Consider the following 26,867-nt stretch of genomic DNA (forward strand, 5'->3'; position numbering starts at 1 on the left):
CATTCGTTTCCCCTTTGCCTTGTGTTCGGGAGGCTTATGCGTCTTACGTTCTAAACTACACCTCACGCCTCTAGGTAGTGGAATGCCTCACATCACGCCTCTGCTGTTTTAAAACAATGGCTGGGTTAAAGAGGTGAAACATTGGTTGCTTCATTAGAGAAAATGATGGATTTCCATAGGTCAATAAAACATGGGTTACTATTTCCTTTTTTATATCAATTAAAAAAATGAGGATAAATTTCTTAAACTACTCTAATTTACACCACTATTCATCAAATTTTCAAAATAAAACCCAACCGATAAAAAACCCTGGTTTCCAATTTTCTCCAAATGCAAATATGGAAGAATGGTGGTTGACTGTGGAACGACATTTACTATCTTTCCAGCCAGGTTGTATAAAACAGTGGTGGCCGAGTTCCCACCGAGGATCAAACGGAACTTGGTTCGTGTTATTACCACGAATCTACGATCACTTGATTGACAAGTTCCCCAAGGTGCCTAAACTAGTCTCCCCAAGGAGGAAAGGGTTTCTAAAAATTGATAATGGTCAAACATGAATCTTCGCCTGAGGATGATTATAAGAGCAAATCCAATGACAAGTTATTACTTCTCTCCATTTCTCTTTCTGTCTGTTGCAGTACACCCTGAAGATACGCCAGTGCATCAATGAGAATCGATCGCTTATCCATCTGTCACCACCACAAACACAGTTGTTTACAACTACAGGAAAAAGAAGAAGAAAGCATACCTTTGTGATGTTGGGAAGTGAAGAGTTGCTTATTCAATTATTTCCTCCGATTGCGTTCTGAAACCAAATTCTTACTATTTATTCCATATTGTTTCTTGCTATCACTTCCTTCTTCCTCTTCTTCGTCCTCCATCTCTCCGGCCCCAGTGCTCCACTGCTCTGTTGCTGTAGAAGTTGCTCTTCTAGTAACTGTTGTTGTTCTTAAGTAAAACTCGATCCTGTTCTTGTTCTTGCACTAATTCCTAGAACGAACAATAAGAAAATCTATTGCTATCTTCTTCTTCACCGAATGCTGGTTGTGGGGTCACGAATATTCATTTTTCTCCAAGAAAGAAAATAGATCTGACTCCTTCTCGTCTACCTTGGGAGGCTCAGCTTCCCACCATTCCTTAAGACCCAAAATCATATCGTTGGCGGCGGTGACATTTCCCGGCCAAAAGTGGACTCCCAATCTTGCATCAGGAATTCCTCCAATTGCTCCATCCCCAACCACCAATTCTATAATCAGATTATAGAGAGTGAACAAATCCCTTGTCTCTCTCTCTCTCCTTCTTTCTTTGTTTTTTTCGGAAAGGGTGGTTGAGACGGGAATGAACTGAAACCTCCCAACGGGACAACAAGGATGAAAATCAGCGTCGAAATTTGCAGTGGAAGTTATATTTCTCCACAACTTTGAGTGCGAAAGGGCAATGTGCGAATGTGTTCTCATCCAAGAAACCAGTGGCCGATACCGGGACTAGCTCCTTCGACCTTCTTCACCTCCTTTAAACCAACTTTTGCCGTTCGGAAGTTGCAGTGGCGGCCATCGCTTGCGTTTTAGACAATTGTCAGAGAAAATTTAAACGGACCTTAAGAAAATAGCTAAACAGTAGTTAGCCAATTTCACAAACAGTAGGGATAATTTAAGAAATTTAACAAAAAAATATGATAAAGAAGAAGAAGAAGGAAAAGAAGTGGTTGAAGGAAAATAACATGTTTTGAAAATTCAATTAATAGTTAAAAGATATTTCTACCTTTCACTTTTTATTTGTTAGAATGATGAATGAACCTTTTGAAAAAGGCAAAATCTATGGTATGGAAAGAGTTTTGATCCATCAAAACCCACCCATGAATTTTGATAAATAACACCCGATTGGCTATCAAGTTTATGAAGGTGCCAACTAGCTGGTTGGTAAGTTCTCTTATTGCCTTATTGGTTATAGCGGAGACATGGATTAGGAATGGCAACAGGGCGGATTTGGGGGTGGGGATCATATTCCCCCTCCCCGATCCCCGTCGGGGATGGGTTCCCTACGAGGACCCGAATCCCCAAAATTTTTTAGATAATAGTATTTATTTGAAAAATAATTTTACTTAAATAAATAAAAATTTTAAATTATAAATAACTTTTTAAATATATTTTGATATATATATATATATATATTATAAAGAATATAATAAATAATATATATAGTATAAATAATATATGTATATATATACATATATACATAATCGGGGTGGGGTCGGGGCGGGACGGGGACCTCAATCCCCATCCCCGACCCCGACCTCGATCATGAATTCCTATTAATCCCCGTCCCCATCCCCACACTCTTAAAACAATATCCATCCCCAACGGGTCAGAGAAATCAAATCTCCATCGGGGACGAAGAAAATTGCCATCCCTAACATTGATCAATTCCCACCTTCACATGTATATGGGTATGGGTTGGGGGTGGGCTTTGATCAAAACTCTTTCCATACCATATTTTTTCTGCATCATAGATTAAGGTATAAATAGCAGTAGGTTATAATAACTATAGATATCCTTTTTTTTTATTTCCCATACTAAAAATATAAATAAGGTTGTGAGGAATGACAACAAATAAGTCCGTGTATCGCACGGGTCCCTCAAGTTAACAACTCAAGCAATCTCAAAACAAACTGGCAACTGGAGAAGAGCCTATCACAGTTCACAGAGCTGAAGCTGATTGATAAGTTCTGGTACTGTTCATTCAGTAAATCTTGTATCTGTCGTGGAAGAAACGAACATTCACGCAGCCATGGACGAAGCTCAAGAAATTCTACTGAACAGTCTCGGCAGCTTGGGTGTTTCTCTTCCTCCGGGGGTTTCTTCGGTCCAAGATCTCAACCCAGGCACATTGGTTTCGATCTGTGCTCAATCGCTTCACCTGATCGACGATTCTTTATCCTTCCCAACGTCCTTACCAGATATAATGGCCGAGCGGTTCAAGATCTGTGCAGAGATTGCTTCGGCCATTAAAGGTGTTGGTTACAGAGGAGATATAAGCTTCAATCAGGTACCTTTTCATGATGTTTGAAATCTCGGTTCAGTATCGGAAGAATTTAGTGAATTTACATTGTTTAAAATGGTGGGACTATGATTCTTAATTCGAAATTTATTGTTAAGTGTATGGAAATGTCCCACCGAATAAGACAATTAAGATAGGCTACTTCTCCCTTTTATCAACAATTTGAACGCATACAGCAGTGAATTCTGTAATAACACTTCGAATCGGGGAAGGGAAGTAAATCTAAAAATTTTTTCACTAAAGTATACGATATGATTGCTTTACTTTATAGACTAATGGAAGGACAGACATACAAAAGAAAGGAGTCTCTTTTGCACCTTATAGGTATAACCTATTGCGGTAGACCATGTTATCTTGTATTGAGCGGATGCATTAGGTCAAGAAGAAAACTTATATCGGACCTAGGCCTAGTGTGCTATTTGAAGCATAGTGGTTTGTGACTTCGTGTTGCTTACTTAGTTCCCACTCTGTTATTTATGTTCTATTTGTTTTATTTATTGTTGGAAAATTACAAACTTCTCGGGAACTGCCAAAACCCTTAAGTCCTGAGGGCTACCATTAATTTCCACTCACTCGATTCCAATGGCTGTGCCTATTCATTGATGGTCATTGTCTCTGACTATTCAACTTATGCTGATAATCCCTATGGAGGAACAACTGCGCTATGATACCAAAATACTTACTACATGCTTACTGTACTTCTGTGGTTATGCCAGGAAAGATATATGCTTCATGCGACACTGGATATGATTGCCTTTACTTAGTTAACCCAAAATGTCTTTTACTCTGCTTTCAATTTACTAAAAACCCTTCCTCTACTAAGCTATCTCCTCATGAATATTACTTTTCTGAGAAGAAGTTTACTTTCATTAAACAAAAAAGGGAAGGTTTTACAGGATATATAAGCAATACACCTTACCAGAACAGCCCCCAAAAAAATACCTCCCAACATTTACAAAGATAACAAAGAATCACTATAAAGGGGTCCCTGCCAACCCCAGATTTTGCTAGAGCATCTACCACACCATTCAGCTCTCTTGGGATCCACCTGAAATAACAAATCACTAAAAAGGGAAGGTTTTACAGGATGTCCTCTCTCTTTTCTCAGGACCAGTGGGAACGGGGAACTCAACTAGAGTTGAGTTGCTAGCAGTTTTTCAGGGAGTTCTTACTGCAAATGAGCTGAAGTGGAGAACTTGATGACCGAAGGTGATTCTATGCTGGTAGTGGGGTGATTGAAAGATCCGGAATCTGTAATATGGATACTTTAGCTAAGCATGGTGTGAATAGCGATCTGTTGTATTGGGCTCAATTGTAAGCTCATATTGTTTTTATTGTGAGGGGAGAGGTTACATCTCGTGCCTCTCCTAGAGATACTTGTACTGGATATGACTTTGGTTAATAAAATTCATTTTATCTATCTAAAAATAGATGAGTAAAATCTCCAAGGCCCATCCTGCAAATTCTTTATCCAGCTGATAACAATCCTAGAATCTCCTTCCACCACCACTGAAGAAATGTTCAGAGACACCATGGTCCTCGGACCCACCAGCAAGGCCTGAACCTCTGCTTCAACAGCTTCTGCCTCTCCAATTGGTTCACTGAAGGCCCAAACTAGATCCCCAATATAATTTAGAATCCTGACCCCTGAGGCTTGACAGACTAACATAACCGCGATCAAACTGGAGAATGTACTCAGTTAAGGGTCTTGGAACCAATGAAGCATTATGAGCAGCAGCCGTGCATGAAGAACTCAGAACCTGCCCCCAGTTTCTTTCTAAATCTCCTATAGAGATGCCTCTTAACTGCTTTATAGTTGTCATCCAGGAGTTGACTCGGAAAATAATTTTCCCTTTTAGATCTTCCAAAGAGGAGCATTTGTCTTCAAAAGTTCTTTTATTATGCCTCTCCCAGATACACTACCACACAGCATGGATGACAACCTTCCCATATAGAAATCCTCTTTTACCCATTTTGCACTCAGCCATCCTCCTGAGTTTTTTCTAGGCATAAACAATAGTTGATCTTTCTCTCTCTCAAGAGTTCCATATAATGTATTTGAAATAATAGTTGATCTTTCTCTCTCTCAACAAAGGTAACAAAATTGACAAAACCAGTGATTTAGAAAATAATGTTTAAATCAGTGAAAGACGAAAAATACTTTTTTGGGAGACAAAATTAGCCCTGTAAAAAATTTAAAGGGACCTACCTATCTTCATAAAGCTAACAAATGCAGTAAATAATTCTGATTTGTCAAAAGCTGTAAAAATGGTGAGCCCCCCTGCTTTAGCACTTCATTTAGCTAGGAAGAAAACTGTAAAAATGGCAAGTCCCCTACTAGCATGTAATTTTAAGAACACAATGACTACTCTCTCCATAACTAATATTGATCAGGTTGATCACTGGTAAATTTACCAAAACCCATGAAATCCTAGCTGAACATGAAACTCTACAGATATCATCTTATGGTTGTGGTTGCTATTCTTCTCTTCCATTGATGCTTTTTTTTTGAATTGTTGGTCATGGTCACCAAAATCCAAATGTGGTTCATGGGGTTGATATGTAAGGTGGTTGCAGAACAGATAAAGTGGAAGCTTATCTATTTACTTTCAAACTGAGAAACAGTCAAAAGAATCAAGTATTCACCAATCTATGTTGTGGTTGTGGCCTTACAGTCTGTGCATGACTCTGTTATCTCCCGTTATCTCTGGCCTTCCCATTGTCTTCTATAAGCAAGAAACTTTTCAAAATACTTGTTTTTCTCAATCAGTCTCATCAAATTGTAACAGTAAAATTCTGATTGAATCAGTTTCCTATTGTCTAGTTTCTAGTTTTCTAGTAACTGTAAACTGACATTCTTTATTTATACTTCTGGACATGGAATCAAGTATCCCCCATTCTTCATTGGTTCTCTTTTTACCACCTCTTCCTTTCTTGGATTTTTCCTATTGAATAAAGAGAACAAACATGGATTATCAGTTTATATATCAACGTAGCATGTCTCCTTATGCTCAATCAAGATGCTTTTTTTAAGAAGTTGGGCCCCTACCAATAGGGGTGCAACTTGGGTCGGCCCAACTCTAGCCCAAAGGAATATGCATGCATGCTTGCATATATTAAAAATATATAAGATTCCTATTTAATGGTTCAAATTACTGGTTCTAAATGGGTTTTTGGACAAATTTTCAATACATTGGGTTGGGCCTAATAGGCCTGCTTGATCTCAATTGACCAACTTGAGCCCAACCCAATTGTGTCAAGTTTCTTTTCAAGCTGGTCCTGGGTTGGACAGATAGGTCTTGAGCTCGGGCTCAATCCAGTGGTGGTCAAAGGTCTCTCGAAGTTTAAAGGAAAAGGGGTTAAGGAAGACAAAAATGGTCGAACCCCTGGAGGGACTGCACTACATCCCCTCCAGTGAGGGATCAGGCCACTGTAGTTCTCCACAGTTTGCCAATGACCTCAGAGAAGGAAGAGGAGAGAAGCTGAAAGAGAATATAGGAGGGAATGTCGATGGTGCAAGAGAAAAGGGGAGGAGAGGAGAGAGATCTGGATCCCTCATCTGTATTTGGGTCTTGGGTCCCTGTTTGGGCATGGGACCCCTATTTATATTTTCCTTAATAAGATGTTTCTGGAATCTCCTAATACATGCTTTCTTGGGGTAATTATTAGACCGAGTCGAATACACTTAACTGGGTCTATGGTGGTCTGCAAGTCTATGCTACAAAGCTTAGGCCTTAAGACCCAATTGTTAGGGTTGAGCTTGGGTTGACCTTAAGCCCAACTCAGCCCTCCCAAGTTGATAGGGCATTTTTAACGCAAGCCCATGCATCACATTGGTCCCTTCTAGTATATTAACAAATAATGGGATAATCATGCTTGTATCGATAATTCCATATTGAAGATCTTAAGAAATGGGGAGTTGTATCCATATTTTTCACATCTGTATCCATGTCTGTATCTATATCTGAGCATCTTAGCAATGCTTCTTCAAAAGACTGTGATGAAAGGGAAGCACTGGATGTGATGCAGGAGCATGCCAGTGCTTTAACCCTGAAAAAAAGTTGGTTTAGACTCACAAATCAGTCCCCAAATAAGCCACTAATTACCTTCAAAAGCAAGAGAGCTTTCCCTATATAAAGGGATTTACTAGTCTTTTTATTGGTTAAAATGAAAATTTGTTGTCCAAAAAAAACACTGAAAATTTTATGGACTAAAGTATGCGACATATACATTAAAAGGATAGATTCCCAATTTTGTTAGGCAAGTCAGTGTGACCTAACCCCATAATTTACAAGTTGCATTATCATTATAATAAATTTTCCCAAGATAGTTGAATTTTTGTTCAGCCCTCATTTGGCTAACAAATCAGCCAAACAGTTTTCTGACCTTGGAACCCATTTGAGTGCATATCTTAGTTCCCTTTGCTGAGTCAATAACTTCCCTCATAATGTGCCTATATATATATATTTACCAGAAAATAAATTCATTTATTAATTTAAATAATTGAAATTAAGTTACAACAATACCCAAAATAAGGATGGTCTATCAGCTCCCTTCTTGGCTAACACATCCACCAACCCATTTGCTTCCCTTTTAACCCATCTAAAAGTAGAGTTAAATTTCTTTGCAAGTTGGTCAATCTGTCTAAAAGTGAATCTGAGTTTCCAAGGTGCTGACTCGATTTGCTTTGCCCATGTTATGATCAGAAGGGAGTCTCCTTCATTTTCCAACTCTCTTGTCCCTAATTGTTCAGCAAGCTTCAGTCCTTGCAACAGTGCTTTTGATTCAGCCTGAATCGAGTAACCAAAACCAATTGGTCCTGAGAACAAAGCCATTACTACTCCTTGATGGTTTCGAAAAACTCCCCCTATTCTTGCTCTTCCTGGGTTGCCAAAAGTACCATCAAAGTTTAGTTTCAGTTTATTTAGACTTGGAGGTTTCCACTCCATTCTTATAATTTCTCTATGTGATTCTGAGAGCGCCACTTCTCTCCAATTTCTTAAGTTGTCATCCATGCCTTAAACAGTTCCAAGGTTTTAACCCAATCTACTGATCTAATTTTAATGGCTTCAATCACCTCCTAAGGAATTTACTTTTTTCATTCCGATTTCTCTCTTCTCAAATAGACCAAACCATGGCTGCATGTACTACCTTCCACATACATCTTCCCCTTTTCTTCTGTTGCCTCAGGAAAGTTGGGATGAAAGGCGCACTTCGTCTTGTGAGGGAGCCCATCTGCAACCAAAGAGAGAACAGAAATAGTCCCAAATACTATAGACAAATGAGCAGGAGAGAAGTAAGTGAGAAAGGGTTTCACCACAAGCCTGGCAAAGAACACACAGATAAGGAGAAAGGCACATGTTTGGCCTTCTTTTCTGTAGCACGTCACAGGTATTTACCTTCCCTAGGAACACTTCCCAGAGAAGAGCTTGTACTTTAGGAGGAATTGGTTTGCACCATATTTCTCTTACAGGGAAGTTTACCCCCCACACTATCCAACTGGGCAAGTATGTTGAAGAAAGAAGAACAGGAAAACAAACCATCTGAAGCTGGATACAAAATTCTATTATCAATGCCATTTTGGTCCAGGTAAACCATTTCCAACTTTGACAAAAGGACAAGGAGAGAATCACACTCATTGTCTCTCAAACCCCTTCTGAACCCCAAGTCCCAATTTGATCCAGTTTCTGAGGGTAATGTCCCTATATTGCCACAAGATCTGGTTGTTGTTAATTTATTTTTCAGCCAATCTACTACAACATGAGAGTCCCCTTTCACTACATTACTATCTTTGAATCTCCCTCCTAGTTTTTATTTACTTCTAAATCCAAAGTTTGCAATGAAAAGAGAGTTCAAGAGGCTAAAAGACCTGTTCTCCAACTTCTCCCCACAAAGAAAAAGAAAAAAAAAAGGAAAAAAGTAGAAAAGGAGAATAAAGATAAGAGAACACTGTTCAATTTTCCATCCCCATTGAACAAGCCATTCCCTTCACCACTAACCATACTTATTGCAATTGTTCTGAAAATAATTTTATATTTTATCAACTTTTTCCATCCAATAAATAATATAATTCATGAGGATCTTGCTGATGACAATTTGCTTATGGTGATCTATGTGAAAAGGCTAGAAAGATTAAGTATCATTATTTTGGAAAAGTATGAAGTGCTTTTTTGTAACTTGACATGATAATGTTTATTTTTGGAGTAGGCTAAAGTTATATCTCTTTTCCCATTTTCTTTTAAATTACTATTTTGTCACTATGATACCTGGATCCTTGTACATGTCTAGCATACTACTATCAGGCATAATGCTTACCAGATACTGTGTTGACACTTCTAGATGTACTCTATAACATTAACACTGTAAAAACAATTTATACCATAAGACTGTATATCTTAGAAATTTAATTAAATTTAGCAGGACATAAGTCTTCAGAAATAACATTTAGCTTAAAAAACTTGATACAAAAACATTATATAAACATATTACATGAGATAACCTTACCCATAATTGTGCCTGGGATTTTAGGAAAGGGAGAGTTGGATCCCTGTTTCCAATATCCATGTGTAACCAAGGATCAAAATATCGATATGCCCATTTTCCAAAGATGGATATCGGTCTGTCTCAGTATCACCAATACTCTTGGCTTTTTTTTATTTATTTTTGTTAGTGTCGAGTATGTAGGGGTAATTTTGTCTTTGTGCGTGTTTTTAGGTGCTGATGTGTAAGTTTATGTTAGGTTTAATGTCCCTAACTTAAGTAGGGGCATATGTGACTTTTCCACATTATTTTAGTAATATAAAATACATCTAGCCGAATGGGAGAGAACTTTTTCTCTCATTCGAACTAGAATCTTTTCTCCTTGTTTCTCTTTTGCTCTTCTCCTTTCTCTCTTTCTCTCCTTCTCTCTTCTCTCTTCTCTCTCTCTTCCTTGACTGTTATCAGTATAACAGGCAGACCGAACACTAACATGGTATCAGAGCTAAACTGAGCAAATCGGATCTGCCCAAAATTCTGTTATCTGCGCACCCAGCCTAGGGTTTTATCTTATTTTCTTCGCCATCAGCTAGAGATAAGGGACAAGGCTGAAAAGGAGTGATCGCCCTCTTCCTTTGGAGGTTTCTATGCCTCCAGTTGTGGTGTTTGTGGTCGGTTGCTGCAGTTTCTAAGAAGCCCTCCCCTAATCGATGAAGAGAAGAGGGCTGATTCGTGTGGTGCAGTGGGTGTCTTGTGTGGTCTGTTTTTCGGTGATCAGGTAAGAGGTTTTATGCATTTTTTTTGTGTGAATCAAATGAGAAGTCTATTTCAGACTATATGGTGGGATTTCAGATTGTAGTGTACTAGGGTTTGTGCACCCTTCAGTGTGATTCGAAGGGGGGGTGTTCTTCAAACAGTGTTGGGAAGTTTCCAGCAGTCATGGAGTTGGGTTTGTGGTGTAAAGAGTGCAATTTGCAGTAGTAGTAAGTGCTGAAATCAGGGTGTAGTGTGATCTAGTGTGCAGTTTGCCGAATTCAGCAATGGGAGACAACAGTGATAGCAAGACTAGTGTGATGGTCCCTACTAACTACCTGAATGTTCAAATGACCTCCATTAAGCTGAATGGAGAAAATTATGTACCTTGGGCCAAATCTGTAGAAGTCTTTCTTAAGGCAAAGAAGAAGGTGAAGCACATAAGGGATAAAAAACCTTCCACCGATTCTCCTGAGTGTGATGATTGAGAGCAAGCAGATGGACAGATCATTACATGGTTATGGAATTGTATGAAACCCAAGATTAGTGTAAATTTCATGTTCTTTGATACTGCCAAAGAAGTGTGGGACCATGCTAAGAAGCTGTATTCGGGTCAAGACAACACAACCAGAGTATATCAGTTGTACCAGGAATACTTTAATCTACAATAGGATAATCAAAGTCTTGAAGAGTACTATGCTAGTATGAGAAACATTCGTAATGAATTGAATGTTAATCACCCCCTCACTTCTGATGTCAAAATTCAACAACAACAGAGAGAACAACTTGATGTGACTCAGTTTTTGGTGGGGCTGAAATCTGAATATGATCCAGTGCGGGCTCAGATACTAGGAGCTCTCCCTTCCTTAGAAGAGCACCTCGACTCAGGAGGATTTCCATTGGATCTACCGAGAACCCTAATATTTCCGATAGATCAACCCTAGTAGTATCCAAAGGATGTGGTGTTAGAGGTGGAGCTCGGGGAGCTCAGTCTGGTCGTAGTGGTAGTAGTGGACCAGCATATGGCCGGAGTGGTGGTAGTGGACCTACATATAACCGTGGTGGTGGTCGTATTGGAGGTCGAGATTCAGGGGGAGCCCGTGGCAGAGGACGTAGTTCGGGTCCAAGGAGGTGTACACACTGTGGTATGGATGGACATACCATCAGTTATTGCTATGACTTGCATGGTCTACCTTCAACTTGGGCCAATCATGCCATGACCAGTGACAGTAGCTTCAAACAGGAGAGCCATTTAGCCGATCAGGTACCTCCTACATCCACATATGTTGTTGGGAAGGAGGTGATGAGTATTCCCCGTGATGAGTATGAGAGGTTAGTACAGGCCACATCTCAGAAGAACACAACCACTCTTGCACACTCAGGTATGGCTTGTTTGGCATCCACACTCCATCCTTGGATTATTGATTTTGGAGCCTCGAATCACATGACTGGAACTCCAGGTGTGTTTTCTTCCCTCTCTCATTGCTCAACATCAGAATCTGTTACCCTTGCTAATGGTTACACATCCTCCATTTGTGGTGTTGGTAATGTTGACCTGGACCATGTATCCCTATCCTCAGTTTTGCATGTCCCTAAATTTCCTTTTAATATTATGTTTGTTAGTAAGTTGACCAAGTCTCTTAATTGCTCCATTACCTTTTATCCCTCTTCGTGTGTTTTTCAGGATCTCAAGACAGGGATGAAGATTGGTGGAGGGCATGAAGCTAGTGGATTGTATTATCTTGATGGTGGTGGAAGTACGTCAATAGCTCTCCAATCGTCCCTCTCTCCTTTCCAGTGGCACTGTCAATTTGGTCATCCTTCACTGAAAGTTTTGAAGTCTTTGGTTCCTTCATTGAGTCATCTTTCTGTTTTGGATTGTGAGTCGTGTCAGTTGGGGAAACATCATAGTGTTCCCTTTAGTCCTATAATTGATAATTGTGTATTGAGTCTTTTTTCTTTGGTTCATTCAGATGTTTGGGGTCCTTATAAAGTGATGTCATACAATGGATATAAATATTTTGTCATTTTTGTTGATGATTATTCAAGGATGACATGGCTCTATTTAATGAAAGAAAAAAGTGAATTGTTTACCATTTTCCAAAAGTTTTATGCTAAGATTCGCAACCAATTTGGTATTCACATTAAAATTTTTCGTTTTGATAATGACCGTGAATATCTCTCTTCATCATTTCAGGACTACCTAGACCAACATGGCATTATCCATCAGACTTCATGTACCTACACCCCACAACAAAACGGGTGGCTGAGAGAAAGAATCGTCACCTCTTGGAAACAGCTCAGTCCCTCATGCATCGCATGAATGTTCCCAAATTCTTTTGGAGTGATGCAATGCTTAATTCTTTTTTCTTGGTTAATCGGATGCCCATGTCTATCCTTGATGGTCATTCCCCATTCACCACATTGTTTCCTAGTATCCGTTTCCTCTCTCTCCTCGAGTTTTTGGATGTGTTTGTTTTGTTCATAATCTAGGACCAGGAATGGACAAGTTAGATGCACGGTCTATTAAGTGCATCTTCCTTGGCTATTCTTGGACTCAGAAAGGGTATAAGTGTTATCACCCTAGCTCTCGACGTTCCTTTGTATGTGTTGATGTTACTTTCTTTGAGTTTACTCCATTCTTCTTGGGGCCTTGTGATGTTTCTTCCTCCTCATCACCTCCTCCCCTTCCTCTTCCAGTTGTGGACTCTGTTCCTCTTGTTCCCACAGTGACCAAGTCTTTGCCTCTGGTGCCACCACCTGTTGAACGACCACCGATCCATCACGTGTATACACATCGCCCACATGTACCGGCACCTCCTCCAGCTTCATCATCGTTGACAGATCCGACAGCTGTTACCACACCAGCCCCGACCCTAGTATCTGATCTTGATCTTCCCATTGCCTTACGAAAAGGTAAGCGTAGTTGTACCCTTCATCCTATTTCTAATTATGTTTCATTGACTCACCTTTCCACTTTCCATCGCCAGTTTATCTCTTTATTATCCTCTGTTGTTATACCTAAGGATGTCCAGGAAGCCCTTGCCTCTCCAGGATGGTGTCGTGCAACGGAAGAAGAACTCTCAGCTCTAGCTCATAATCATACATGGGAACTCACCACTCTTCCTCCTGGTAAGCAGGCTGTTGGCTGTAAGTGGGTTTATACGGTTAAGTACTTACCTTATGGTAGTGTAGAGCGGCTGAAAGTTAGATTGGTTGTCAAAGGGTATTCCCAAACCTATGGTATTGATTACACAAAGACTTTCTCCCTGGTTGCTAAGATTGGTTCAGTCTGTGTTGTGATTTCTCTTGTTGCGATGTATGATTGGCCCCTCTATCAGCTTGATATCAAGAATGCCTTCTTGCATGGTGATATGCTCGAGGAGGTCTATATGGAGCAACCACCGTGGTTTGCTGCTCAAGGAGAGGATGGTAAGGTGTGCCGGCTACTGAAGGCCATTTATTGGCTTAAAAAGTCTTCTCGAGCATGGTTTGGCAAATTTAGTGAGGTAGTAAAGAAGTTTGGTATGGAACAGTGCCAAGTTGACCATTCCGTCTTCAGTCATGACTCTCTGGCAGGGAAGATCCTATTAGTGGTGTATGTAGATGATATTGTCATTACCTGAAATGATTAAAATGGGCATTGACAGGTTGAAGATCTTTCTACAGGATCATTTTCAGACAAAGGACCTTGGTAAATTGAAGTATTTCTTGGGGATAGAAGTAGCAAGGTCCAAGCATGGTATTAACTTGTGTCAGAGGAAATATGCTCTTGATTTGCTTGAAGAAACAGATTTGTTAGGTGCCAAACCAGTTGAAACTCCTATGGAAACAAACACTAAGTTGAGCAGTGATATGGGTGCAGTGTTTGAAGACCCTGGCAGATACCGGCAGCTGGTAGGTAACTAAACTACCTAACCATCACTCAGCCAGACATTTCATTTGCAGTTAGTGTGGTAAGTCAGTTCATGCAAAAACCTCTGGTTCCACATTGGGATGTGATTATAAGGATTGTGAGGTATTTAAAGGGGGCTATGGCACATACTACTTGTGAATCAGTGTGGCTAAGGGACCTTCTACAGGAGATGGGGTACACTGTTGATACTCCAATGAAGCTCTACTGTGACAATCAGGTTGCAGTACACATTTCCTCTAATCCGGTGTTTCATGAGAGAACCAAACACATAGAGGTTGACTATCACTTTGTTAGAGAGAAGGTGTTGAGTGGAGTGATAGACACTACATATGTCAACACAGGGAATCAGTGGACAGATTCGTTTACTAAAGGGTTGAGTCGAGGGAGAGTGGACTACATATGTAACAAGCTAGGATTATATAATATATACTCTCCAGCTTGAGGGGGAGTGTTAGTGTCGAGTATGTAGGGGTAATCTTGTCTTTGTGCTTGTTTTTTTTTTTATCAATAACACTTTCATTAAATCATCAGTAGAAAATTTACAGGAGGAAGACAAACACACTTATCTTCCAAGAGCCACAAAGAGCCTCATAAAAGGAAAAAAGAAGAAAAAGAGAAAAGAAGACACTAAAGTTACTTAGCCCAAAACAGTGAATCCCTTTCTGCCCCTTGTTTAGCTAAACCGTCAGGTAGGGAATTAGCCGATCTTTTAACCCAACATGTCTTAACTTCCATCTCCCGCACCAGCCAGATGAATTTCCTCCTCTCATTGTTGTATTTCCATAAACCATTTTGATCTTTAGTCAGCCACCCTATCACCACCTTTGAATCCCCTTCAATTATGAGTTTCTTGATGTTCAACTCCTTAGCTTTCCGGACTCCTTTCATAACTACAAAGATCTCAGCTCTAAGGGAGTCACCCACTCCAATTGGGCCTGAGAACATGGCAGAGATGACCCCATTTTCGTCCCTAAAAACACCTCCAATCCCCGATTGCCCCGGATTTTCCCTACTACATCCATCAAAGTTTAATTTCAAGAATCCACTAGGTGGGGGAGTCCAAGCCACGTTCATTACTGACTTGGTCTGTGCACAATTTGCAATTTCACCCCACTTCCTCAACATGTCATCCATAGTGTAATCTGTGAATAGTTCCAAATATTTCAGCCACTGTACCGCCCTAATATGTATGATAGCCCTCAGATCTTCTGCTCCTCTTTGGGTTTCTGAGAATATCATGGAATTTCTTTCTTCCCACAATGTCCAACATACTGCAGCCCTTGTCTTTGTGCTTGTGTTTAGGTGCTGATGTGTAAGTTTATGTTAGATTTAATTCCCTAACTTAAGTATGGGCATATGTGACTTTTCCACATTATTTTAGTAATATAAAATACATTTGGCCAAATGGGAGAGTGAACATTTTCTCTCATTCGAACCAGAATCTTTTCTCCTTGTTTCTCTTCTGCTCTTCTCCTTTCTCTCTTTCTCTCCTCTCTTCTCTCTCTCTTCCTTGACTGTTATCAATCTAACAAGCAGACTGAATACTAACAATTTTTTATTTAAATGCATGAGAGAGGGATGCCTAATTTCCCAAACTTTCAGAACCCCCAACCAATGTTTTGAAAATCATAATTGTATCATAAGTTGTAGTGAAAGTTGAATTGAATCAAATCATGAATCGTAAGATTATTTCTATATTTTACAAACTTGTGAAAAAAAAGTTTAGATATATTACAAGGCTATATATATATATACCATATAGGTACTTAAAACAATAGAATTACTATTTATACAATAGAAGCCTAAGATGATATAATCAAGTTTTAGAATGACTCTTTAACCTACATATGATACAAAATAAACATAGTGGCTGATCATAAATAATGTAAATAAATCATTTTTAATAAGGTCTTTAAAAGAAGTCTCCCTTGACAAAATTAAATATAAATAAAAAATGACACTAAACCACTTGGTCAAACATGCTCTGATATCATCTCAAGCAACCATTCAACCTAAAAGCTTAAGTTGTTAGGTGAGGTGCCTGAATAGGTTTTTATTCTCTAACAACCACAAAGTCTTAGTATGATATATTTTCAAATTCTCCATTATTAGAAAATTCAATCCCTGTAAAAGAAATATTGGCATCACTCTCTTTTTCTTTCTTTTAAGTTATGCCAACTTTACTTGGATGCAGGTTATATGTTGATTGAGGTGCATTTTTATTCTTTTAGCAACTGAACTCCTGCTAATTCCTTTAATTTTGGTTGTTATTTTTATTGTTCTAAATGCTTCTTAGAAGTAGAAAATATGTGTTGCTTACCGCAGTTCCTGTATCCTTCTGAAGAGGACTCATATAAGTTGGTGAGGTTCTTGGTGGAGAGATTATCTGAAGCATCAGAAGGTGGGAAAAATGCTAACAAGAAAATTGATGGTGTAATAAGATCAGAAAACAATAAATTAGAAGTTGTGCTGAAGGATACAGTAGAAAAGGATGATAATCCAAGGTTACATCTCAATCAGCTAATTGTTACAACTGGATTAAACGATCTGAAATTGGAGACAGAGGTGGTAGAGACTACATGTCCTGTGGATAAGGAGTTCTCTGTTAATGGGCCCATTGATGCTTGCCTGGCTCCACGAGATAAGGCTGAGAAAGGTGCTGTTGGCATATCTGGAGAAGGGTCGCTAGAGTCTAGTAAGGAAGCGAGATGCAGAAGACTGGAAGATGTCAAGGAGTTAATAGAAGAATCTGGAAACTTAAAAGGGGCTTCTTATGGAGTCAGAGAAAGTCCAGCCAATAGCTACACTGTATTTGAGCAGAATCTGGCTTTTCTTCAGGAGCACTCATCCAAGGTATACTTATTTTAAAGGAGGTAAAATTTAATTGATGAATGAACTAATTCAGATAGATTTTTTTTTTGATAAATGGTATCAAAGTACTTCTATTAGTGTGTGGTAGAAGGGGCAAAACACCCCACTTTATAAGAGAGTATAGAGATATATACTCAAAAGATAGCTAAAAAGAATTTACACCATACCCCACTTTACATCCAAAAGAAAACCTTAAGATAGCAAAATGTCCCCCTAATTCGACTGAAGATATGCTAAGTCAAGCCCATGGTACTGTGAAGAGGCTTGAGCTCAAGAACTCAAGTACCTTGATTTTTCCAGAGAGCCCAACAGATAGCCAACGGTGTGAGATTCCAGAGGATGTAAGCAGCTAATCCAACCTTTCTTGAGGGATCCATTGCCTTCCAAACAGCTGAAGCAAATAATGCCAGAGGCCTGAGGTAACAGGACAGTGGATAAATAGATGACTTGCTGACTCCCCTTCCCTGCCACACAGTCCACAACTAACCTCCATCACCATGCCTCTTGAGATAGATTCTCTCTCGTTAAGGCCTTATCCCATACAACCAAACTGCCGAAACTCTCCAATTTCCAATTTGTTATAGTGCAATTTGATTGAAAACAGCACACAGCCTGTGATCAGACCTTGTGAACTGTAAGCTAGCTCTGCAAAAAAGGTCCATCAGCCTGAAGAAATCTTCCACCCTCCCAATCATTGATGTTTCACCTGAACTGGGGGCAACAAATCACACCCACTTCTGTGGATTCATAGTAATCTCAGGTGGTGGCATCCCTATCGGTAGCAATTGCAAACAGACAAGGGAAAACCTCACAAAAGCCTCTTCACCATACCACCTGTCTTTCCAAAAAAAACTCCACTACCTGCCTCCATTTGAGTGTCTTCTGAAATCCTTGCAAAGTCCCACGATTCCTTTCATAGATTGCAATCATATGATTGAGATGGAACAGGGGTATCCCAGCCTAAGGGTGCAGTGCCATATTTATCACTGATGAACTTCTGCCAGAGATGTTCCCTCTCAATTCCAAATCTCCAAAGCCACTTAAACAGAGACATGCTTTATTCATGGGTTTTCAGCTGCGAAGCCCCAAGCATCCAGCTTTTTCGGGCTTGCAAATTGTATCCCAAGCCAGCAGATGATGTGCTCACCATCACGACCTTCCCAAAGGAAGTCCCTTATGCACACTATGTGGTCCAAGTATCCAAAGATAAAATTTGGTATTTTGATCATTTTCTAGCAAGAATAATTCTTTAATAGATCAGGTAAAAGTTCCTATGGAAAAAATTTGGTATTTGATCATTTTACAGATACAAAACCAGATTAAGGATTTGCACAGTGAAGGAAAGATGTTATTGGAGGAGTTGTCATCAAGGGTTTTAGAATCTCAGTGTCTACAATATGAATATAATGTACTTGAAGCAGTGGTAGGAATGGCAACTGATCATGAAAAACCTATTGACTTGTACGTTGAAGATCTCAATAAGCGAATAGAAGCAGGAAGAAATGATCTTGTCGAACTTGGATCGCAATGGTAGGAGCTTTTTGTTTGTTCATTTCCATCATTTTTTGTTTCATGAAGTTTGTAGTGGTTTTATTAAGCCACAGGTTTTCAAACCTATGATTGTTTTGAGCAGTCACAGATCACAATTTTACAGGCTTCTCTTTGCTACCATGTTTATTAGTCTTAGGATACATTGTCTGACATTTACTGCAGGGATGCTTTGAATAAACCTCTGGAGGATAAAAAGAGAAGCCTGGAGGAGTCGCTCCATGCTCAAACACCAGAGGTTCTGGACAAGCTCAAAAAATTGAAAGAAGTTGAGTTGCAGACACAAGAAATCATCTCTGAAATTCAAAAGAGGTATTTTTTTTTATGAATAATAATAAGTTTATTGATTCAGAAGCAACTTTAGAGTGAGTTCATACATCATCCCAACGAGAGGCATGAGCTGCAGCCCCTCCTTGAGTCTTACAAGTAAACTAGGAAAGAAGAACAATAATCACAACTGAGCCCAAAATATTTCTTCCCTATTTACCCCTTGCTTAGCTAACACATCTGACAAAGTATTTCCTGATCTCCCCACCCACTGTACAGTGACCAACATATTCCTTGTCAACCAACTAAATTTCTTCATTTCATTCTTGTATCGCCACATAGCCTCTTCAGAATTTTTTAACCAACCCACCACCACTTTGGAATCCCCCTCGATTATTAGGTGTTGTACCCCCAGCTGGTTTGCAAATTGCACCCCTTGTACAGCAGCTAAGAATTCTGCCCTGATGGAGTTCCCAATTCCCAAGGGACCTGAGTAGAGCAACAAAATCTCTCCCTTCTCATTTCTCAAAGCACCCCCCACTCCAGATAATCCTGGATTACCCATGCTGCTTCCATCAAAGTTCAACTTTATTGAGCCTTCGGGTGGAGGAGACCAGCTTGTAATTGATTTGTCCCTTAAAGATGAGCACCTTGCTACTGCTGACCAATTTCTCCAAAGGTCATTAAAGGAGAATTGATGGAAGATTTCCAAGGTCTTCAGCCAATGTATTGCCCTGTTTAACACAGTCTTTCAAATCTTGGTTGTTCCTTTCCTTGTCTTGAAAAATTCTGAGATTCCTTTCTTCCCAAAGAGTCCAAGTCAAAGCAGCACGAGCACATCTCCACATAATTCTCCCTATTTTTGTAGGCCAATAAAAGGTAGAATGGTTGAAGAGCATGTGAACTTCTGCTGGTAGACTCCAACTACCCCCAAACAACGAAAGTAGCCAAGCCCAAAGGTCTGCAGAAAAGGGACAAGATACTAGTAGATGGTAACAATCCTCACCGTGAGCTCTACAGAGGATACACCAATTAGGAAAAATACAGAGAAAAGGTCTTCTCTTTTGTAGGTTGTCTAAAGTGTTTACTTTCCCATGGAATACTTCCCAATAAAAGTGGTATTTCATCTATAATAAAAGTGCTGCACCTGTCTTCAACTCCTTGGTCAAGTTTGGATTCCATAAAAAGTTTATTTATGATCAAGGAAATCATACCATCTTTTCAAGATATGGAAATCATCGGTTCACCAAGAAAAATATTCAACTCAGCATCAATCCTAGTAGCTATATAGGGTCAGCTACAGCCTACATGAATTTTGTCCCACCAATGTGCTCTATCAAAAGCCTTTCCGTCTGTTGAGATTTGAGAAAATAAGTATTATGTGGACCTGATTGATTCTGTAGTTGTTATTTACTTTTCTCCATTTAGTTTGGTCCTGTTAAGTCAGTTAGTGGGTCCATGGGCCTTATGGGGGTATTTATGTAATATTACATCACATTATAAGAGAGTATAAATTCTGGCGGAACTCCAATTTGAATCTCCCAATCTGTTCCTCCCAGAATTTTTCAACCACCCTGTTCTAATTCTATAGGCATAACCTTATTCAATTTCCTCCTCATTATGGATGACTAATCCAAGGTGGAAGCAGTTATTGGGTATCTCCTAACCACCAGTCTTAATTGGACTACCATTGCACTACTATTACTAAAATTGCAATGCAGGTATTTTACCTTTTGATTTTTTTTTTTATGAATGAAAATAATTTATTAATCCAGAAGTAATAAGGCAATACAGGAAACCCAAAAAGAGGCACGAGCTGTTACCTCTTCTAATAAAGTATTACATCAAATTGAAACAGAAATAGCCCGAAGTAAAATTAAGAGCAGCCCAAAATAAATGTTCCCTTGAAGCCCCCTGCTTAGCTAACCCATCCACTAAGGTATTTGCTGATCTTCCCACCCAAAGAGGGGTAACAGTCATGTTTCTTGTGAGCCAGTTGACTTTCCTCAATAAAGACTTTTTAACCTTTTGATTTTCCAAAGACTTTTTAACCTCTTCTTTAATACAATTTTTTTTTTTGAACCACATATCATTAATTTCTTTCCCTACATTCCATTTTTTCAGCTTTTAATTTGCCCTTAAATTTTATTTACTTTCTCCTTTTTTATTCCACCACGTAAGTTTAGGGCACCCAATCTCTTTCTTCTTTTTCTTCTTTTCCTTTTTCATCCATCTTTTAATACAAACATCTAAAACTGCCAACCTATTTTGTATAATTAGACTTTTACTTGGGATAACCTTGTGATCTTTTCACATTAGTCGTTATATTATTCTAATAAAAAAATTATTTTCTTTTATTAGATTGGCTTTTAAAAGTGATTAAATGTCAAACTTTCCTCTTGAAGTATGCGACTATATTTGTTATTTCAAGATTGATGCTCCTGCAAAATCTAAAATGGTATCCCCCTGCCTCATTTCTTTTATGCTTTATGCACCTTTTTTCCCTGTATGACCATTTAAATACTTCCAATACATATTCCCCAAATTTTTTAGTGCTTTTGTCTCATCTTACTTGAGGCACATGAACACTAATTATTTTAATTATCTTTTCTCCAAAGATAAAATTAATTAATATGATTCTATTTTTAAATTAAAATGTACAGCTTCATGTTTGAAATCCTTTTCTATTATTATCCTGACCCTATTTTTATTAGTAACCTTCCCTATGTACCAAACTTTATATTTGTCAATCTCATTAGCTTTATCCCCTTTCCATTTCATCTCTTCTAAATACACTGGTAATTCATCTTGTTTCCATTGTATCCACTATTTCCATCCTCTTGCTAGTCAAAGGTCCATATTGCTAAAATAATATGCCTTCTTTACTTGCACAGTTGCACTTATCCATCAAGGTGTAGGAACACTGGCTTACTTACCACTGCAGATGGGTTCATTGTAGTTCATTGTTTACAAAGAACACTATAGTGGTGAAACCTCACTAGTTTATCACTTCATCATGTCAATGCAGTATGCCATCATCTGGACAATGCCCTAGTGTTGCCTTAGATGATATATAATTCATATTGTATTGGATTGACAAAATTTTTTTTCCTTTGTTTCCCAAGATTCCAATCTGACCCAGCCCTCCTTTATCTGGGCTTGGAATTGACAGTGTAAGACAAACTAATATTTATGGAGTTGCACCAAGAAAAATAAAGATATGAAAATCAAAGAGAAATTTTTCAAAGAGAGCAGAAGACCAGACCCTCTTTCATGAGATGAATATGATTGGATCTGAAGCCTATAGTCGTCAATGAACTCCATTTCCAATGGGAAAATATAGGGATGTAGCTTGGGCAGGCTCAAGTGCCCAACCTAACCCAAGCCTGACAAACCCACCCAAGCATGGAGGAGCAATCACCAATTGGATAATATGAAACAATGCCTGTCTCTGTGGGTTATTGTGATATCTGAATAGTAGGATCAATTAGTTAATTTGGAGCTATGGGTTTTCATTGACTTTCTGTTTATTGCTTTTTCCTTCTCTACTTCTTTGGTTAAAAGAGATCAATAAGAAATTCCAGTCTCTTTTAAGGCAAATTTACTATACAACAGGTTGTAGATCATCTGCCATCCCCCCCCCCCCCAGAAAAAAAAAAGAAGAAAAGAACCCCGAAGAAAGGCAGTATCCAATCCCAAATCTCCACAAGTAGCAGGAGATTTTACCAGCAAGTTGGCTGTTGCTGACTAACCTTGAAGCTTCTTTCAGATTGGCACTGTATATCCTAATGATATTGTTACTTATTGTGTTCTCATTGGTTGTAGAGAGGAAGAACATTCTAGACTATCTGCTGAGCTTAAGGACCAACCAAAAGTTGCTTCACGAAAATCCTATATTCAGAGGATTTCTGAGATCACAAAGAACAGTAGGAAACAAGATGCTGATATTGAGCGGATATTACAAGAGACTAGAGAGCTTCAGATAGAGAGTAATTCCATCCAAGACCGTCTCCATCGAACTTATGCTGTGGTTGATGAAACCATATTCAGGTACAAAAGTGAGATGATACAAACTGAATAAGAGGAAATTGATTTTAGGGTAGCTAGAAATATGGTTGCTGTCCTTTTATTTTAGTACAATGGCATAGTCTACATGCAGAAAGTCTTGATCACCTTCCACAGGGTTCAAGTCCATTTTAAGAGAAATTCAGCTTCCATGATTATTCTAACTATCCATTTTTCTTTTCAAGAGATCAAAATACATGTTAGGCAATCCAAAAATGTATATAAAATTGTATTGATTGACATTAGGTCAATTTTGATCTGCGATTGTTTTCTGACATCTTTGTTATCCATATCTGTTGCTTGTACATCATAGCACGGTATCTTTGTTAAAATGACGGGGTTATGATGGAAAACTTTTTCACATGAATAGTATGTTTAGAGCCTTAAACTGGTAACAGACAAGTGATTTTTCTATCAGTAATAAGATCAACTGCATTTATTAAACAAACCTGTCAAAAGAACATAAAAATCCTACTCCTATAAGTGGGAATATGGCTGACACAGTCTTAGGTGGATCTACCTCAAGTCCTATTCTGTTCAGGCTTCCCCTTTTATTATTCATAGTTTTGGCCTGTCCTGACTATTTGCTTCTCCTTTCACAACTAGTTGTTTGTCTCAAAGCTCCATTATATTCTTAATTCGAGATTACAATGTTTCAAAATGATCATAAAAAAGATCTTTAATTATTCATTGCTGGTTCGTGTCTTAGGGATGCAAAGAAAGATTCAGTGAGTCGGCAGGCTTATAGGCTCCTTACGAGCCTCCACCAGAGCTTTGAACAGATCTCAGAGAAAATCCTTGCCACTGACAGAGCTCGGAGGGAGATTGCTGAGCACGAAGCAAAGCTTGCAGCAATGGCCTCTCGTAGTTTAGACATCAATAGACTACAAACTGATCTTGATGCCATCAGGAGGGAGAATGAGTTCTTGGAGCAAAGATTGCATAACAGAGAGATGTAAATACCCCCCTCCCCCCTCCAGAATGTGATTTTTCATACATCACTTGTAGATTAAGTCCATTAATTTTTCTAGAATCTAAATTTTGAGTTTAACAATGAAAATTTTAGTTTCATTTATTTATTATGATTGTCTATTTTCCTTCCCCAATTGTGCTATGCCTTTGTAAAATTCATGGCTCTTAAACCTGTCAAGTAGTTTCAATATTTTCATGTAATCATCGTTGTCACCCTATGAGCTTAAAAATTCTACGTTGTAACTGAAATCATATTCCAAATGTTCAATTTTCTAGGGTGTAAGTAATCACTGAGAATATGTTTCAGTAGACCCATCAACTTCTACCAGGATTATGAACACATTCACAACCGCAGGATGGACGCAATAGATTTTTTCAAATTACTAATAGCAAGTTATTGTTGCACTGCATCCGGTTAAATGTCTGTCATTTCTCACCTTCTAGGATGTTTTAATCATGTTTAGATGCTTGTTGGTCTTCAGTTCAGATCCTGCTCTCATGAGCATGTACGAGTTTGAAGCAAGGTTCACGTTCATATTATAAGAAACACTGTTTTCGAAACCGGACAGGAAAAACCAGGAACCGGTCACCTAACCGGTTCCGTTTTCCTCCAAAACCACTTTTTCCTCCAAAACCGTTGATTTTGGTCAGAAAACCGCTGATCCGGCTGGTTAACCGTTCGAACGGTTTTGACCGTTTTCCAATTTTTTAAATTTTTTTATTTTTTTTTGTTAGAATGATCCGAACGGTCGAACCGTTCGAACTAGTAACCGGACCCCTGACCAGTTCGATCACCAGTTCGTTTTTAAAAACCATGATACGAAACCCTAAACCCTAGGCCAGTGTTGAAGGCTTAATTAAAAATTAAAAGAAAAAAGCAAGACCTAATCTGCGTCGTGTATATTCAGGGGAAGGGAGCTGTGAAACGCACTTCCATGTTTTCTTTTTGCAATTTTAGTAAATAAATCAATTAAGCAGTAATCATTTTTTGTTTAGATATTGTGTTCCATATGGATTATGCACCATGTTCCATCTCTTTTTTTCTTGAATTTGAATATTATTATTCGTACAAGTTTTTTTGATATCTTTAGAGGGGCTTTTCCCTTTTCGATATCTTTAATAAGTTATCCTCAAATATATATATAAGCTACACAACGGGTGTAGCCCAAGGTTCAAAATATCAGGCGAATCGATGCTCATTTTGGTGGGTTTTTTTTTTTACTTTTTTTGCCAACTGGTTCAGAGGAGCCGGTTTAGGTCTTCACACCTTGAACCGGTCAAACCACCAATACACCCACTGTAGGGGCATATCAGTAGGGTGTCGGAACGATACGTATCGACTGATACGAGCCGATATATGTCGATACTCTGAACCTTGGTGTAGCCTGCCCCCTTACTCGTACCCCTCCCCCAACCCTGGTGGCGATGAGATTTGATCCCAAGTCTCCGCTACAAAATAACTTCCCAATTGAGACACCATCAATTTGTCTTTAGGGGGCCATTTCCCAGCAAGTTCGCTTGCCAGTATCCAGAGATTACTTTACTTTGAACCTTGGATAAATGTTGACTCAAGATGGGCATTCTGCAGACTAGAGAAATTCACCCGAGGAAATTTCTGAAAAAGGACATTACTACCTTTTCTGCAAATTCCGAAGGAAACCCGTTCTGCCGGAAAGATATAATTGGTTACACTTGTATCGATTTTTAGGTTACAAGTTTTTTAGAATTTATCCCAATTTTACATAGATACAGTTCGGTTCAGTTCACTACAGTAAGAGGTGTTTGGACCCATGTTAAATATGGACGTTTTGGGCTTTCAAAATTCTTTTTCCTTTGTGATTTGACGACACTAGACTCATTGGCTCTTCTTAATCCTATCCACCGAGCAGTTGCTATGTAGTGTACGCTGTAGTATATCGCCCCCCCCCCCCCGGTCCACAAAACCACAAACAAAGAATGGCCTGTTTTTCTTAATTCTTAAACGAATTTTAATCTTCTCTTTGGATTCTGCGAGGCCCAAGCTAGTGCTTGCTTCTTCTGGTTAGCAATCTGACAGAATAGATACAGATGAACCCACCAAACCATCCGTTAAGTTAACAATTTTTGCTTGATCAAAGACGAGAAACAACAAAGGAAATGAAACTTATTGATGTACAGAAGATTAAGACGAAAGTATAAAATATCAAGCAAAGTGCATATGTTAGGAATGACTTGAAAGAAGTCAGGATACAATAAACAGAGACTTTTGTTTATCATTTTCTTTAGATAGATTTTTAATACATAGCAACACCCAAAGATCTCCCAAAGGTTAAAAGACTACCAGTTAAAAAGAGAGGATCAGCTCTTACCATCTGAACTAATGAAGATATGGAGCTTGGTACTGATACCCATTTCCAAAGTAGTTGCCATGGCTAGGAGAGAGGCTATAGGCAGAAGCCAGAAGTGAAGAACCGTGGTTGTCAGTGTGTCCAGGGTAGACGTATGGCCTGTCATACATGTACGGTGGATACCTATCAGGTGCTCTAGTATAGAAGCTCTTATCAGGGAAGTTAGTGACCCGGGGCCCATATCCCCCACCATTAGCACGGGGCCTCTTGGATTGGGGTTTTGCAGTTTCGGCCACTCTCTTCTTGTCAGCCTTTGCCTTCTCAAGTTGGGCCACCCTTTTATGGAGGGGGTCCACTGGATACTGCTCCTCAAGCTTGTGGTCTTCAATGCATTTGATCACTGCCTTAAGGGCACTGAGTTCTCGCTCATTCACCTCATTCTGAGACAAAGTAATTATGTAAGAAAATGCCAGATGAGTTAGTTAAGTGTAATTCATCATGCTGATCAAAAAACCAATATCATCATCATCATCTTGATCCCATATTCGTAATCAATCATGAGCAAGAAAAGAAAGAATATATGAATAGATATGCAACAGAAGGCAATTACATAT

The 26,867-nt window shown here is 38.9% G+C and overlaps 2 protein-coding genes across 3 annotated transcripts in view; one reads left to right on the plus strand and one right to left on the minus strand.

The window, feature by feature from the left end:
- Positions 1-2,645: 2,645 nt before the first annotated feature.
- LOC104593349 (coiled-coil protein) lies at positions 2,646-24,058 on the plus strand. Its single transcript, XM_010253108.3, has 6 exons — positions 2,646-3,045; positions 16,529-17,056; positions 18,381-18,604; positions 18,788-18,934; positions 22,715-22,939; positions 23,664-24,058. Exons 1-6 carry the CDS (start codon positions 2,788-2,790, stop codon positions 23,911-23,913), a joined length of 1,632 nt encoding a protein of 543 aa, XP_010251410.1. The 5' UTR covers positions 2,646-2,787; the 3' UTR covers positions 23,914-24,058.
- Positions 24,059-26,087: 2,029 nt separating this feature from the next.
- LOC104593348 (FRIGIDA-like protein 3) overlaps positions 26,088-26,867 on the minus strand; it is a 44,942-nt gene continuing 44,162 nt past the window's right edge. For both annotated transcript variants that reach the window (XM_010253106.3, XM_010253107.3), the window contains one exon: positions 26,088-26,693. In XM_010253106.3, the coding sequence (XP_010251408.1) occupies positions 26,283-26,693 (411 nt within the window). In that variant the 3' untranslated portion in view covers positions 26,088-26,282. The remainder of the gene's footprint in view (positions 26,694-26,867) is intronic.

This window comes from Nelumbo nucifera, chromosome 7, assembly GCF_055504915.1.
Source record: "Nelumbo nucifera cultivar China Antique chromosome 7, China Antique-T2T, whole genome shotgun sequence".
NCBI classification, from domain to species: Eukaryota; Viridiplantae; Streptophyta; class Magnoliopsida; order Proteales; family Nelumbonaceae; genus Nelumbo; species Nelumbo nucifera.

Coding starts and splice junctions, on each gene's coding strand:
- LOC104593349 (XM_010253108.3), top strand. CDS start 2,788: ATGGACGAAGCTCAAGAAATTCTACTGAACAGTCTCGGCAGCTTGGGT. Junction 3,046..16,528: donor GAGATATAAGCTTCAATCAG/GTACCTTTTCAT, acceptor TGCTTACCGCAG/TTCCTGTATCCTTCTGAAGA. Junction 18,605..18,787: donor GTCGAACTTGGATCGCAATG/GTAGGAGCTTTT, acceptor CATTTACTGCAG/GGATGCTTTGAATAAACCTC.